Source organism: Corvus hawaiiensis, chromosome 15, assembly GCF_020740725.1.
Source record: "Corvus hawaiiensis isolate bCorHaw1 chromosome 15, bCorHaw1.pri.cur, whole genome shotgun sequence".
Classification (NCBI taxonomy): Eukaryota; Metazoa; Chordata; class Aves; order Passeriformes; family Corvidae; genus Corvus; species Corvus hawaiiensis.
Genome location: NC_063227.1, coordinates 4,870,742 through 4,884,764, shown reverse-complemented (window position 1 = coordinate 4,884,764; position 14,023 = coordinate 4,870,742). Strand labels below are relative to the sequence as shown.

At 48.2% G+C, this 14,023-nt stretch overlaps 1 protein-coding gene across 2 annotated transcripts in view; it reads right to left on the bottom strand.

Annotated features, from left to right (window-relative positions):
* The window catches only part of ADAM19 (ADAM metallopeptidase domain 19), a 32,913-nt gene that overhangs the window by 11,304 nt on the left and 7,586 nt on the right, over positions 1-14,023 (bottom strand). For both annotated transcript variants that reach the window (XR_007206967.1, XM_048319973.1), the window contains exons 4-11: positions 7,899-7,977; positions 6,803-6,879; positions 5,062-5,254; positions 4,556-4,621; positions 3,247-3,318; positions 2,260-2,426; positions 1,275-1,359; positions 901-1,040 (exon numbers count right to left, since the gene is read on the bottom strand). Coding sequence is in view for 1 of the 2 variants with exons in the window: in XM_048319973.1 (XP_048175930.1) it covers positions 901-1,040; positions 1,275-1,359; positions 2,260-2,426; positions 3,247-3,318; positions 4,556-4,621; positions 5,062-5,254; positions 6,803-6,879; positions 7,899-7,977 (879 nt within the window). In the remaining variant the exon portion in view is untranslated. The remainder of the gene's footprint in view (positions 1-900; positions 1,041-1,274; positions 1,360-2,259; positions 2,427-3,246; positions 3,319-4,555; positions 4,622-5,061; positions 5,255-6,802; positions 6,880-7,898; positions 7,978-14,023) is intronic.

Here is a 14,023-nt window from a genome sequence, read left to right as displayed (position 1 = left end):
AAAATAAACTTTATAGAACCAAAATATGTTGAGTTACATTTGACTGTAGTTGCTGACAAGCATGGCTGTCCTTACCTCCTCAATACTGGAGCTGTGGCTTATTCCTAACTGCTTAAACAAGCCTAAGAGTCCAGCACTCAGCCTGTGAGCCTACCTGCTAAAAATAATGTTTAATTTTTCCTATCTACCACCTCATTTTGAAGAATGTGAATATTTTTTGTGACATGAATTATTAATTTCTGTTGCTACAATGCCTGTGCACTCCATGTGTGGCTGTGCATGTGTGTGGATGTTGTGTGCTCTACTTGCATGCCACTATGCTTTCATTTCTCACCCAAATGGTTTTCCTTGGAGGAAATGATGCATATAAAAGAAGATGTCTATGAAAGAAAAAAATCTGTTCAAACAGAGGAAGGCTGGAGAAAATGGTGAATGTGGCTTTAAGTGAAGGCATTCATCTGGCATATTTCGTGACTGAATTGTAGAAATTGTTATGTTTCCTCATCCAAAATGAGATTTTTAATTCCTATGGGCTTCTAGAGCCACTCTTGCTTCCCCTTTCTCTCAAAGACTTCTTTCCTGTTAAACACAGGCTCTCAGAAACCAAGCAGTATTTTTTAGAAAAGGGAACAGGAGAATTTTCCTCTTGCCAGATAGTTCAGAGCTCCACTTCTAAATTACCTAGAGCCAGTCTCAGGCAAGAATCAGTTCCTTGGGAATTAGGAAATTGCTACTGCTCCATGCCCCAGGGTTTGTCCAGCAATATTTTCTCTATAAACACTGACTCCAGCAGGCAGCAACGAACCCACTTTCACTCTACATTTCTGGTTCTTACTCCACCAAGGCTCTTGTAACAAAGCTCTTCGCATTCCTCCCTGAGCCCATGCAAGAGGAACTCACCCAGTTGCAGAAGCCATGATGCAGCCCCCATCTGCTGCAGGGGTGGTACAGCAGCCAGCAGAATCGTGATTCATGCCAAAGTTGTGTCCCATCTCGTGAGCAATGGTAGCAGCAACACCAATGGCATTATCAGAGTGATCCTGTGCAAGGTCAAAGAGGCACGTCAGCATTTTACCTGTGTGCCTCTGGGTCAATGGGGTGAGTGGCATTTCTCATTAGCACATGTAGAAAACATCTATGAAGGCATTCCTGCCTATAAGCAGGTGAGTGGAGAACTTCACAGGAAGTATTTTCTTCCTGGGCTTTAGGATGCCTCTATCCTAGGTATTCACTTCTGGCAAGAAACTTTATATTAGGTACTGGCAATTACTTACCATGTTTACTCCTCCTGACTGGAAATCAGAGCACATGGCCATCACGGGAGCCAAGCCTACCGTGGTACCTTTGAAGGGCACACCCCTAAAATCAACCCAGAAAGAGCATGAAATGGCACTGAGGCACTCGGGAAGGCAGGCAGAGAAATGCACCCTGCAGTGCACAGCTTCTTACACAGTGTCAGGGGGACACATTGCCTTTATAATATCTTCCAGCACAGGACATCATAGCAGAGCTACAAAGCCTTAAGGTCTGTTTATCTTGGACTGCTGCTCTGCTTTATGGGCCAGCCAGACAATCCTATTTCTTATAATGGCTTGGTTCCAAAAAGTGCTCCTGCTGAGCTTTGCAACAAGCACAGAAAAGACTATATCTGGATCCTTGGTTGAGTTTTGTTTGTGAATACTTAATTTACCATAAGCCTGATATTTGCCAGCTTGGGATTCAGGGACTTAAGAGAGTAGTAGGCAACACCTCTGAGGTGCAGCCATGCTCTGCTCCTGCCTCTGAGCTGGAATGCTACACCACCCTGACAGCATCTCTGAAATGGGAGCCCTGGAAATTGTGCTCAGGACATGACCAGGTGGAGAGGAAATACAGTAATGTTAAGGGGAAAAAAAACCCAACCAAAGAAAACAAGGGAAAAGGCATAATATCTCTGCATTTCAGTCCTACAGGTCCTCCTACTCATCCTGGTGGATGAGTTTCCATGGAAGAGGTAAGGGGATCTGAGAACTGCTGCAAATTTTTCTTCCAATGCCATCTGCATTGCCAGCCAGGCTACTGGCCCTGACGAGATCAGTGGGCCACCAGCCACAGGCCATCCCCAGCTGGGTCCCAGCACCAGGGCTCTGTGTGTCAGTGGGATGGGTTAGGAATGAATGCTTTCCACAAAGCCACTTTGAATCTCGGAAGGACATCATGGTACAAACTGATTTCCCACCCACCCAAGCCACTTGCCAGAAACAGGAGGAATGAGCTTACGTGATTAGTTGGGCATTATCATGTTTTCTGTGCAGCCTCTCTTTGCTACTCCAGGCCAGAAAGGACTTGAGGGTGGAGTAGGGATTCTCTGTTACATCACATTTATTCCCGTAATTCCAGATCTCCAGCCCCACCAAGGCAATCCGGATATTTAAGGCCCTGTAAAACTAAGGTACAGAAAAGAAAAGAGATGATAAAATAAGCACCATGAAGTTATTTTACTGTGTTTTAAATCTTGCATATATCCTGCTAATTGCTACTAGAGATCCACGTGTCCAGAGCAGATGCTCCCTCTGGAAATGCATTTCAGCTTGGTGCTGAGCCCTGCAGACAGAAGTGTGCAACCACCACAAACCTAAACTCAACTGAAATAGAGACGTTGAACTTTCATTTTTGAAAATGAGAAAGACATAATCTAGAGAAACAAAGACTGGAGACTGACATCATGTTTCATCTTCTGGTATGTTAAAATTCCTGAAAACAGTAAGGGAGTAACCTTCTGCCCATGTCAAGTACAAACAGAAGCATTCATAGGTAGCAGGGTGAAGGGAGTGGTGGAAGGAGTTCAAGGGGAGCAGAAAGGGAGTAGATCTGAAAAGCAGGAACTTTTACTTCAGCAGCACTAGGTACCACTGCAGGGATGACTTCAGACGGCTCCTTCCAGCTCCACTCCCCAGGTTTTCTACCTTTTCAAGTGAATACCTCAGTCCCTTCTCAAAGAGCATTACTTAGGTTACAGTTTTTACAGAGATGTAGTAAAACACAAGATGCTCGTGCTGGCTCCAAAGTAAGGAATGGAGATCCCCCCACCCTGTTCTGGATTTGCAACAACACAATTGTTTGGCAGGTGCTCTCCTCAACTCACTGGGGAGAACTGCCAAAACATTATTCTCTCCCCCAAAAAGCCAGCCTTCCTCTGGCCCAACTAATTCTCATATTTCATGATCTGGGCCTTGCTTTCGTCCTTCCACACACCCCCAATCTCACCTTATCTACGTAATTAGCAGCCTCCACTAATTTAAGCTTTGTTGCTTCGATGCTGAAGTGATGTTTCTGAAACTGAACAAAATGAACATGTCAGGCAGCACAAAGGCAACTACAAAGAGCTGAAATGTGTTAAAACAAGCCACATTATTCTGGAAATAAGAAGGGTATTATGAAGTGAAGTCTCCCTGAACTGCACATCTGATTAGAAGCCCACCTGTACATGTATATTCAGAATTCATCCCTGGCACCCCATGGCAGTGATGCTATTCAAGTGGTGGCACAGTGGAGCAACCCAAACTTATCAGTGCCCCCAGAGCCAGGGGCTGGCAAAGAACTGGCAAATGTGCCAGGTAAAATGTGTGATAACAGGACTTCATGTCTGAGGTCAAGGCTGCTGGAGCTCTCATCACATCCCACTCATCCAACCAATTTGCCTATTTAAACCATCTGGCAATGAATGAGTTAATTTTAGCAAACTGGTTGGTTCAAAGGGTTAAAGTGGCAAAATGTTCAGATTTTTGTTTAACAGATGACAAAACCTGGGGCTTTTCTTCTAATGAGGGACAGAGCAAAGAAAGGGCAGTTAACAACAGCACCGTGAGGCTCTGTCCCAGTTTGTCTGATCAAATGGTGAACAACATATGGCAGTTCCTGGGTATTATGTGTATCTCAGTATCCCTGGTGTCCTGCTGCCTAACAGAGAAACCAAAATAGGTTCTGCCTCTTTAGTTTTGTTCAGAATAAATTATAGCCCAGAGCACTATGTGGTTTTCCCTACTGGAGTTTCAAGTTGTAAATCATGGATAGGACCAGCCTGGCTCCCGTCTGTGCTGGAGGTTAAACAATCAGTAAAACACTGTGTGGTTTGCACTGTCAGTGTGTCTGGCCTGCTGTCCAGGCTGGGGATGGGGGAGGGATTGCTGACTTCAGTCAGCTTCTTCCAGACCTATTCTGTGATCTGGAGACTTAAAAATGTCTATTTATATATCTGCTACCAGCTCAGAGCAGAGCATAATCACAGTTATCTTCTCTAGAGATTAAGTGTACTGCAGTTAGAAGCACATCACTCCTGGAAACCCCCAAATTTCCCTGTTCTGAAGGCAGACTCTCCCAGCCATAATTAGGGCTGAACACTGCTACCTTGCTACCTTCAGCCCTCACCCAAATCACAACCTGTATCTCTCCCTTGGCCAATAGTGGCTGCCAGGACAAGAGACCAAGACACAGCTCTCCCTGCCCCAGGAGATGCTGCAGGTGAGATGCTCTGTGCCCAGTGCTCTGCGGGTATGAACACAATCCCATTTCTTACCTCAGCATAATCAGCCACGAGCAGGAGCTCCACGTACTTCGTGGCCTGCAGAGTGTCCCGTTTCACCTGCAGCAGCAGCCACACAGGTTATTGGGTTATTCCCCCAATATTCCCCAAGAAACTCTTCACAAAACATTTTTACAGGCCATTTTTCCCAGTTTGTTTCTCACTGGCCATTCACCCCACCCCATCACACACAGGGACCTCCAAATGTGATTGATTTAGAGCAACCAAGGTCAGTATAGCTACAGCAAGTGCCCACATGCCTGTCCTCCGCTCACCTTTTGTTCCTATATCAGATGCAGGAACAGCTACAGCCCACCACAGTCCCCAACGCTCATTTATTTCTCTGCTGGAGCCACTATTTCACAATCAGCTTGTTACAAACCCCCTTAAATATTCTCCTTTATTTCACTTTCTGAGCTGTGCTCCTAGAGAACAGCAGGGCTGGGAACAGGTGGGATATTTGGAGCATCATGCACAGACCCAGGCTGAGCCCCGCTCACCCTCTGGCCTGGTGCTTTCATCCCAGTTGTAAAGTCCCTGAGCCAATCTTCAGCTGCATCCCCAGTGCCCTGGTAGGCACAGGCTCCTCTCTTCAACCTCAGGTTGTCCACCCTGTAAATCAAGTGCTGGTCTGGGCTGTTGGGAGCTGGCTCCAAGACATAGCTGGAATTGCTGCTCAATACGATGAGTCCTCTGTTGAAACGGGAAGCAATAAAAGGGAAAGTTAATTACTAACACAGTAACTGGAGACAAATCCTTCTGCTGCTGCTGACCTCCCATCTGACTCTGGCAAGACACTTATCCTTACCAGGCCAGTCAGTTTATTAATAAAAAGGGTGGGGATATTTTGAGTTCAGAGGGGGAAATCCCTGAGCTTCCATATATTAAAATCCATTCAGTGGGCCTCAGACATTGAGGGGCTATTGGAGCATGTGCTGCAACTTGAGAAGTTTAACATGCTTTTCTTTTAGGGGCAATGTAAGCTTTTCAACCGATAGAAGAAATGTGCCTTTAACAGAACGGACCTGAAAAGTGTGAAGACTTTGTCAACAGGAAAAACAGAGTTCTCTCTGGGTCATGCACATAACCAGATGGTCCTGGTTTTCTCAATGAGCATCTTACAGGCAGCAGAGCTGGAAATCTGTGTGTGATGCCCTCTAGAAGATGTGTGGCTCGATGGGCACCACCCACGCCGTGCAGGCTCAGAGTGAGAACAGCCATGTGTGCTCATCTCCTGTGCCTCCCCAGCAGTTAGAAAAGGTAACAAGGAGTTGCCAGCAGACAGTGACGGCTCAGGGGTGCAGGAAGGCTCTGCACAGGCACACTGAACATCTCTGTCCCTCTGGAGTTGGAAGGCAGAGCCTAGGAAAACACAGGCTGGCAGAAGCATGGCACACCTGTGACTGCTTTTGCTTTTGGAGTATTTATTGCAAGCCACAGGTGGCTGCACTGTCCTGTTTATCTCACTGGGCCCTTTGGCTACACTCACTAAGATGTCTCAGGTTTGCTTTGGCAGGGGCTGTTTCCTGGCTGGAGCCAGTCCCATCAGGCTCCAGAGCAGATGACCACTAATGTCAATAAAGCCTGTGTGATGTTTTGGAAACAAACTCTGAGCTGGTGTAAATGAATGCAGCTCCTTGGTCACCACAAACTGCTTCATTTAGTCCTGGCTGAGGATACAGACCCCCTTTTCCAGCCAAAGACCCCATTACTCTCAAAGTAAAGGTTTCACACGCACAGCCCTGGCACCACCTGGGGAGAAAGCAGACAAGGCTGACAACCCAGGAGAGAGCTCAGACTTGAAGACTTTGCCCCAAAACACACACAAATTGCCAGCTGTGAGAGACTGGGAGAAGGTTTCTGCACTAGTGCAGAGCGTTGGGCTGGGACGTGGTGAGTCCTGTCCCTGTCTGTGACAGATGCAGCCCTGAGCCTCTAACAAGAGTCTTTTGCTTCAGTGGACTCTTGAGTTAAACTCACTCATAGCCCCAGTCCACACTGCCAGCACACAGCGTCCCAGAAGGGGAACAGGGCTGCTTAGGAGGCCACGGCTACTAACGATACCCCCAGTTTCTGCCTTTTCCCTAACATGCCCCTTTTTATGCCCAGGCTGGGTGCCTTTGAGAGCAGGTCTATCCACAGGCTGCTGGGAGCAGAGCTCGGGTGGCAGCACCGGAGCAGAGGCATTCCCAGAGGCATTCCCAGAGGCATTCCCAGATTCGCGCATCTCCAGGCACTCACCGCAGCCCCCGGCATGTGCTGAGCGTGACGCTGGAGTGCTCCCAGCCCCGCACGACCCCGTGGTAAAAGCAGTGGTCCTGGAAGGCAGAGGGAGGCAGGGTTGGCGGTGCAGATTTGGGATGGACGTGGGACATGTGCTATTTTTAGGCGTCGCTGAGTCCCGTGCGAGCGCTGCCGGCACTCCGGTAATTGTTCCCTTTCCGCTGCATTTGGCAGCTGATTATCACCGCTAAATCTCTGTGACTGCAGCGAAATTTGGCCTTTCAGCTGCCATGCGCTGCCTGTGCCAGAGCATCAAACAGCTCCTTGTTGCCAGTAAAAACGGAGAGCTTTGAATCCCCAAGGAAACGACTCGGATGGCTGCAGCTTTAGGGCCGACCCAAAGCTTTCTGCCTGTAACAGGAGCTGCCCATCGATGGCAGCTGGCCCTGGGTCAGGCCCCAAGGGATGTGGCTTCAGCCCCAGAGAGGGTGATACCGTGGGCAGTGGGGAAGCCCCCGTCTCAGGGCTGCTGCTGAGACAAAGGCAGCCTCTGGCTGGGACAAGGAGGCTTTGGGGCAGAAACGCCAACATATTCATTACATCCCTTCCCCTCACCCCGGGGCAGCAGTAGGAAAGATGATCTCATGGGGATTTTATCTCTTATTTTTGCTTTGTGACCAATGCATATCTTTGTGCTGCTGCAGCACAGCCAGCCAAGCCTGTGTGAGATCAGTAATTTATGGGTTTTTACTGAACAGGAGCTTATAGGGGCTGCTTTTCCCAAAGGCTGGGAAGGTCCCCAGCATGGGGAACCTGGTGGCAAAACTAAAAGCAAGGGGTGAGCAGTGTGAGGAATAAACAATTCCCCAGCACCCAGAGAGAGGGGAGCAATGCTGGCGGCTGACCTTGGCTCTCATAACAGAGCTTGGGCAAAACAGAAAGATGTTTTTACCATTTTTGGGGGATGGAGCAGCTTTCCCACTGGAACATTGCAGATCAGAAAGCTGGACTTCCCTCCCCTTTAGCTTAAAGCTGTAGGGATCTGTGCCCTCAAATAAAAAGGCTCCGTAGGAAGATGTTCACCTGCTTCTCCAAGTCTGATCTCGGCACTCACCGTGTGGGTCAGGGGGGTGCTCTGGGCTTGGCCAGTCTGGCTGTAGTGGGTCTCGATGTAGCCTGGTGCAAAGAGGTTTCTGCAGACACAGTGGAGGGGGTGAAAAAAAAGTAAATTAAAAAATAAAGATGGTAAGACCTTTATTTTTATCTGGAGTTCTTTTTTTAGGGGTGCTGGAAAACCAGCTAGATCCAGCTCTTTCTGAAGTCAGTGTAAATATCCCTGCTGCTGTGAACCGCTGTTGTGGATTTGGGGCAGTCAGTGTTTTCTACCCTTAGTGTGAAACCAACTGCAACACCCCGAGAGGGCAGGTGAGAGACAGGGATTCACAGGACACCAGCTGTGCTCTATCTCTGCACTCTGCTCTCAGCATGTCCCTCCTGCCAGGCACTTGTTCCAGGAGCAGTGGCAGCTCCTGGTGGCCCAGGAGCCATGGGATCCATGGCAGGAGCATCACCACGGGCTCTGCTGCCTGTGCAGAGCACACTGTGATGGCAGAGGGTCAGAAGGTGGGAGCACAGCTGACCTTGCCACATCTATCTCTCCACTGCCCTGGCAGGAGCTGAGCACTTCTCCTGGAGCATATCCGCTCCCGGGAGGGCCCCACAAGCCATCTAAGTGCTCTTTCAAGCCATTTATTAAATTAAAACAATCACAGAGAGCCTGTCCCTGAGTTTAATTAGGCACCAAGATCCAATTCCAACAGCTGCAAGTGAACAACTCAATTTTTACATGAGGGCTTTTAAAGATCCCGTATCCCAGCCTCATCACTGACCCTTAATGGGTACAAGTCTCTGTGCAGTTTTCTTTCTGTTGCCAAGTTATGCCCCAGATATACTGGGATTAGATTCAAAGCACCAAGTCCAGCCTAGCAAACACTGCACAGGCCAGTTCAGGACACATCTGGGCTCTGGTGTGAGTCCTCAGCTCAAACCCAGACTGTCTCCACTGCCCATTTCTGAGTACAGTCATAAACCAATCTGCATCTGCATTTCAACTGCTGCCCAGAAGCCAGTTCACATCTTTGTTATAGGAAAATGCTGATTCCCCAATTTGAATTTGTTCATGTCATCCCCATGTACACAATATTCTCCCTGTCTTCAACCCAGGATCAGACCAGAAGTCTATAAAAGGAGCTCCTGTGCACTGAATAGAAAGCATTTTGATTTTGTTCCAGAGGAAACAGCCTTCTCCTTCTTTTTAAACATCTGCATTTGCTAAACAGTGATGTAAAAAAGTACAGCAAGTCAAAATCCAGGCCAAACCAAGAAGGTCATATCCTGTGTCCATCTCAGCAGCCATATAATGGAGGCTTAAAGCAGTTTTTAAAAACAAGAGTTCGACTTGCAAAAATTTGGAGAAGGATCACAGAACATACCCTAGTGATGAAACACAATCCTGCAGCAACCCTACAGCGCTGTCAGGCCACCAAAGTGCCACAGTTGCCATCCATGAGGAGGCCACACACATCCTGGGCAGTGTGTTGTCAGATGCAGCTGCAGCTCAATCCCTTTGCATCCCTGTTTAAAGCATGTCATGCACCAGATTTTAGAACTAAACTGCTAGAAAGAAAGAAAAAAAATGTTTCCTTCTATTCTTTGCCTGATTTCTTTAAGCTGGATGAAAAAAGCTGTATCACAAGCAAACACAAAGATTTTTCCATCTGCCTTGGCTTTTGGTACCTGGCAGTCAGATCTTACCAACCTTGAAAGCATCTCTGTTTAAAAAAGGGACTGGGTGCCTGTGATATCTAATTAAATTACATCAAAACAACATGAAATGAAACCTTTTATCAGTGTTTGAAAGTGCTTCACCCACCTGGCATCCAAAGGCTCAGACAGCTGAACAAGTACCCACAGCTTAACGACAAACAACTGTGCCACTGTTGCATTTGATAGCATCTGATGTCAGGAAAACAGCAGCTTTTATCTCCACTTTTGAAGTTCAGCATAGCCCAGAAAAGCTCATTTTGTCTCTTTCTGATGTGTTTTTATCACTAAATGCTGTCAGCGACCCGAAGGCAAGGTTGCTGTGTTCAGCTGTCCCAGGTCTGTAAACCCAAGATAAGCAACATCCCACAGAACATAATTCCCTTCATCTCCCTGACTGCAGCATCTTGCTCAGCAAGGGTGCAAGAAACAAATATTTAATCAACAGATTGCATTAACTTCCAGGAAATTGCCTTGAGCAATGCTCTGGCAGGTATCTGGTCTGTGTCAGGGCAGACAGTAAAGCAGTGTGATCTGCCCTGTGCTGTTAAACCGGGCACCAGCCCGTGGGTTTCCAGTAGCTGAGGCTTCGCACAGCCTGCTTGTTTCATTCCCAAACAAGCACGCTTGTGTTTTCCTCCCGCTCCTTTATTCTTGGAAAGCATTAGCTATGAATAGCCACTTGATCTCCCCTTCAGCATCGCCCATGAGGCTCCTCAGAGCTGTGACTCCTGCCCAGCCCCGGTGCTGAGCACCAGAGCCCAGGTTCCAGGGCACAGGATGAGGCCACACAGCACAGGGGGTGTGCATGTCCCTTCCTACTTGCACACTCAGGCTACAGCCCCTTCTAGAGTGGATTAAGGAGCTCTGTCTGAATTTTTAGGGACACTTACGCAGCTGCTGAGCTGAGAGCCTGTGGCATCTCCATGTTACAACTGCCAAGCGTCTCTCCACCAGTTGACTCTTACTCTACACCACAGGGTCCCTAAGAAAAGTCCAGTTTCTTGCTCTGAGCATGAAACAGTCCTATTTTGAAGACAGTACCCAGCCTTAATGCAGGGGGGCCCTGGGGCTCTTGCAGCGCTGCCAGAAAGGGCTCTCACAGGGGATTGCACAGGGTGTGGTGGGCAGTGAGGAAAGAGGAAATAAAAAAGGACATCTTGCAACACCCTTGGTGTCTTATTTTGAGCCTGTAAAATTTCATTCCCAGCCCAACTCACTTCTTTAGCAAGCACCAAGCTTTCCACCAAACTGTAAATAAACAGCAAACAAACCTTGCCACCAAGAGTGCACCAGAGTTATCAGCCAGTCTTGACTCTCTTTTCCATGTGTACCAGTTTGCTGGATAAACAGCAGAGAGACACCCATACCCCAAAACCTTATCTGCCATCATTTCAGGACAACATCCCTGCCTGGCTGAACAGCTGATTCCAGGGGAGCTCAGCCCTGCAAAGCACTGATAGAAGTACATCACCATTTCCAGAAGAACACAGAGTTCACCTCTGTGCTGGAGAAGGAAAATCTGGAAAAAGCAGCACAACGTGATTCTTTCTTCTCAGTTACATTACATGCCTCAGTGACCACTTCTCCAGCACCTCACGCTGAAGCTGCAAAAGTCTGGATGCAAAATAACATCACTCAAAGGCTTCTGAGATCCAGTCAGGCAGCTGGCAGATCGCTAGCACACATCATCTTCCTAAAAGGCAGCACAGAGCGTCTCATTAGAGGAGTTATCAGCATGAAGAATTGATGAAGTCAGAGAAAAAGCTGGTTTGGGATGGGAGTACCCTCCTTTGCTAAAGCTCAATAGCAGCTGCAGCCGGTTTGAGGCCAGGGAAAGCTGCGCACGAGCACTTGGGATGTTCTAGAGAGGCCTCACACCTTTTCAACAGGGACCAGCTTTCAGCAAGGTCAGTCATTCCCCAAGATCCAGCTCAGCCTCCAAGCTCAGGGTGGAATAGCCTGCTCTTGGTAGGATTTGTTCCCCAGAAAGCCTTGGGAGCCGGGTTAAATACAAGTGAGGAAGCCAAACGAAGGGAGAGTGGCTCGGTGCCATAATGTACAGATGGCCTGAGCCGGTTCCTGCTGATGGCTGTCGTGGAGCAGTCCTGGTCCTGCTCCAGCCTGTCAATGATATCATTGTTTGACACAAAGCCCTCCTTCCTGCTCTGCTCCCTGGAAGGGCCCTGCATGCAGAGCTGACAGCACAGAGCAGCCTGGCTCTGCTGGGATGCCGTGCCAGGGAGGTCACATACCTCACTCATGAACTGAGATGGCTCTCAACAGGAGAGGCAGGCTGAAGGCACGGTGCAAACCCAGCTCTCTTGGCAGGCAGCTGCCCCTGTGGCACTTGGGGATGGGGAAAGGATGTGGAGTTCAGTTGTTCTGGCCACTGCTGAGGAGCAGAGAAGCAGCTGGGGGAAGAGGGGATGCACAGCACACCCAAACACTCCCAAAAACAGCAGAAGGAAAGTTGGGACCCTGCATGACCATGTCCTCTTGGGGGAGTGCACATTTCCCAGCTGCTCTACAGAACCTCACCCCTATTTTCCTGATAATGGGAACAGTTTTGCCTGTAAAACATCACTTGCTAGCACAAGTCTAAGAGGAGCTCAGGTCCCTCCATCCCAGGGGACTGCCATGAACACATTCAGTTGCACCAGCCTGGGATCACCCACAGGCACCCAGAGTGCCCCAGCAGCATCCTGACGCTCTTGCTAATTAGAGCAAGAAGGACTTTTAATAATTTGGTCCCATCAGCAACCTTACTTGGATTCATTTTACAGAGGGGCTAGTCTACATGGACAGCTTCCAGTTTAGAAACAAACAGCAGTATCTAGGAGATGGACATGGTTTTTATTTCCTCCCAAAAAACAAAAGCCAAATCGTCCATGAAGCTCTCACGAGAAACATTGACATTGATTTTTCAGTCATGGGACCAAGAAAAGTGAAGCCTGCAGACTCTTACATGTCTTTCCCTGTCCCTTCCCTCAAATCACAATAAATCTGTCCAGCCAGGCTGCCAGCATCTGGGGGTGGAGGGAATTGATTTTCCCAAGAAACCTGAGACATCAGATTTCCATCTACAATTTGTGGTCCCACTCCATTGCCTCTCAACAGGATCCAAGTAGGGTAAGAAGGGGAATGTGAACTCTTGCCTCTCAGTCACTTAAATATTCCCTAAAGCCAGAATTTATTATCAAAACCTGAAGTGGCCCCATCTTGAACACCACCAACACATGACTCATGACAACACAAGCAGGCAGGCCTGCTTTCCATATCCACCACTAGTGGGAAATGGGAGATTTCAAGCCTCTGGAATATTGCAGTCAAAACCTGGCACTTCATAAAACCAATGAAATCCAATTTTTTTTTTCTTGGTGAGTTCCATCCAGATGAGTCCTGGAGCTCTTAAGCTCCCTTCCTCTAGAGCTTTTGCTAAGAACATATTTATTGTGTAAACACAGCAGTTTGGAAGGAAAAAGTGGCTTCCCATCTATTGAGGTGGAACCAAACAAGCCATTTGTAAGGCCTGGGAAAGCATCACAGACTAAAGACTCTCCATCCCCTTCTCCTACCAACATCATCCGTGACATTCACTGTGTAAATTATGTTACCCAAGCGAGATCTGTCACATAGACCCTTGGCTTACCAATAGGAACCACAAAGGTTGCCCAGGGAGGAAAAAGGAAATAAAATAAATGGAAAACAGGTTTATAATGAGTCAGTGCACAGAGGATTTAAAAGGCTTCATTTCCTGGTCTCTTCCTCTCTGCCCCACACAGAGGAATCACTGAATATCCCAAGGGAATCAGGAGGCTGAAAAGCAGCTGTGGCTTTCCAGGTCCCACCCCTGTTTTTCTGATGATTCCAAGAGACAGTAGAGCAGGATAAACTCAATTTCCCTCCTTTGCATGACCCTTAACCCCTGCCCATGAAGGAAGCCCATTAGACACTGATGATGTGTAGCCCATCAGTGGAATAATCTCATATATCCTTCCTGCTCAGAAACAGGCAGCAACTTCCTCACTCAGTTGGTAGGAGAGGTCCTGGAAATGTGCAAAAGCAGGAAACACTGAAATACAAGTGACACACAGATCTTTTACTGCACCACTGAGAGCACCAGGCAGGGCAGGACTGCCTGTCACCTACCCAGTGATACTGCTCCCTGTCAGAGTGGCCTGAAAACAACTTTCTGATGGCTCCACAGGTCAGACCACATGAGCTCTGGACCTCCTTTGCTGTGTCCTCAGCCAGCTGCTGCACATCTCCCCTGGGGCTCTGCCACCCAGTGCAGTGGCTAGAATAAGGAGCCGAAACAAACAGCCCCAGGCTGTCCCAGGGACACCCCCTGGAGCAGCCTCCACTACCCTTGGCAGCTGAGAGGGCCTTTCTGGAGAGGAGAGGAGAGGAGAG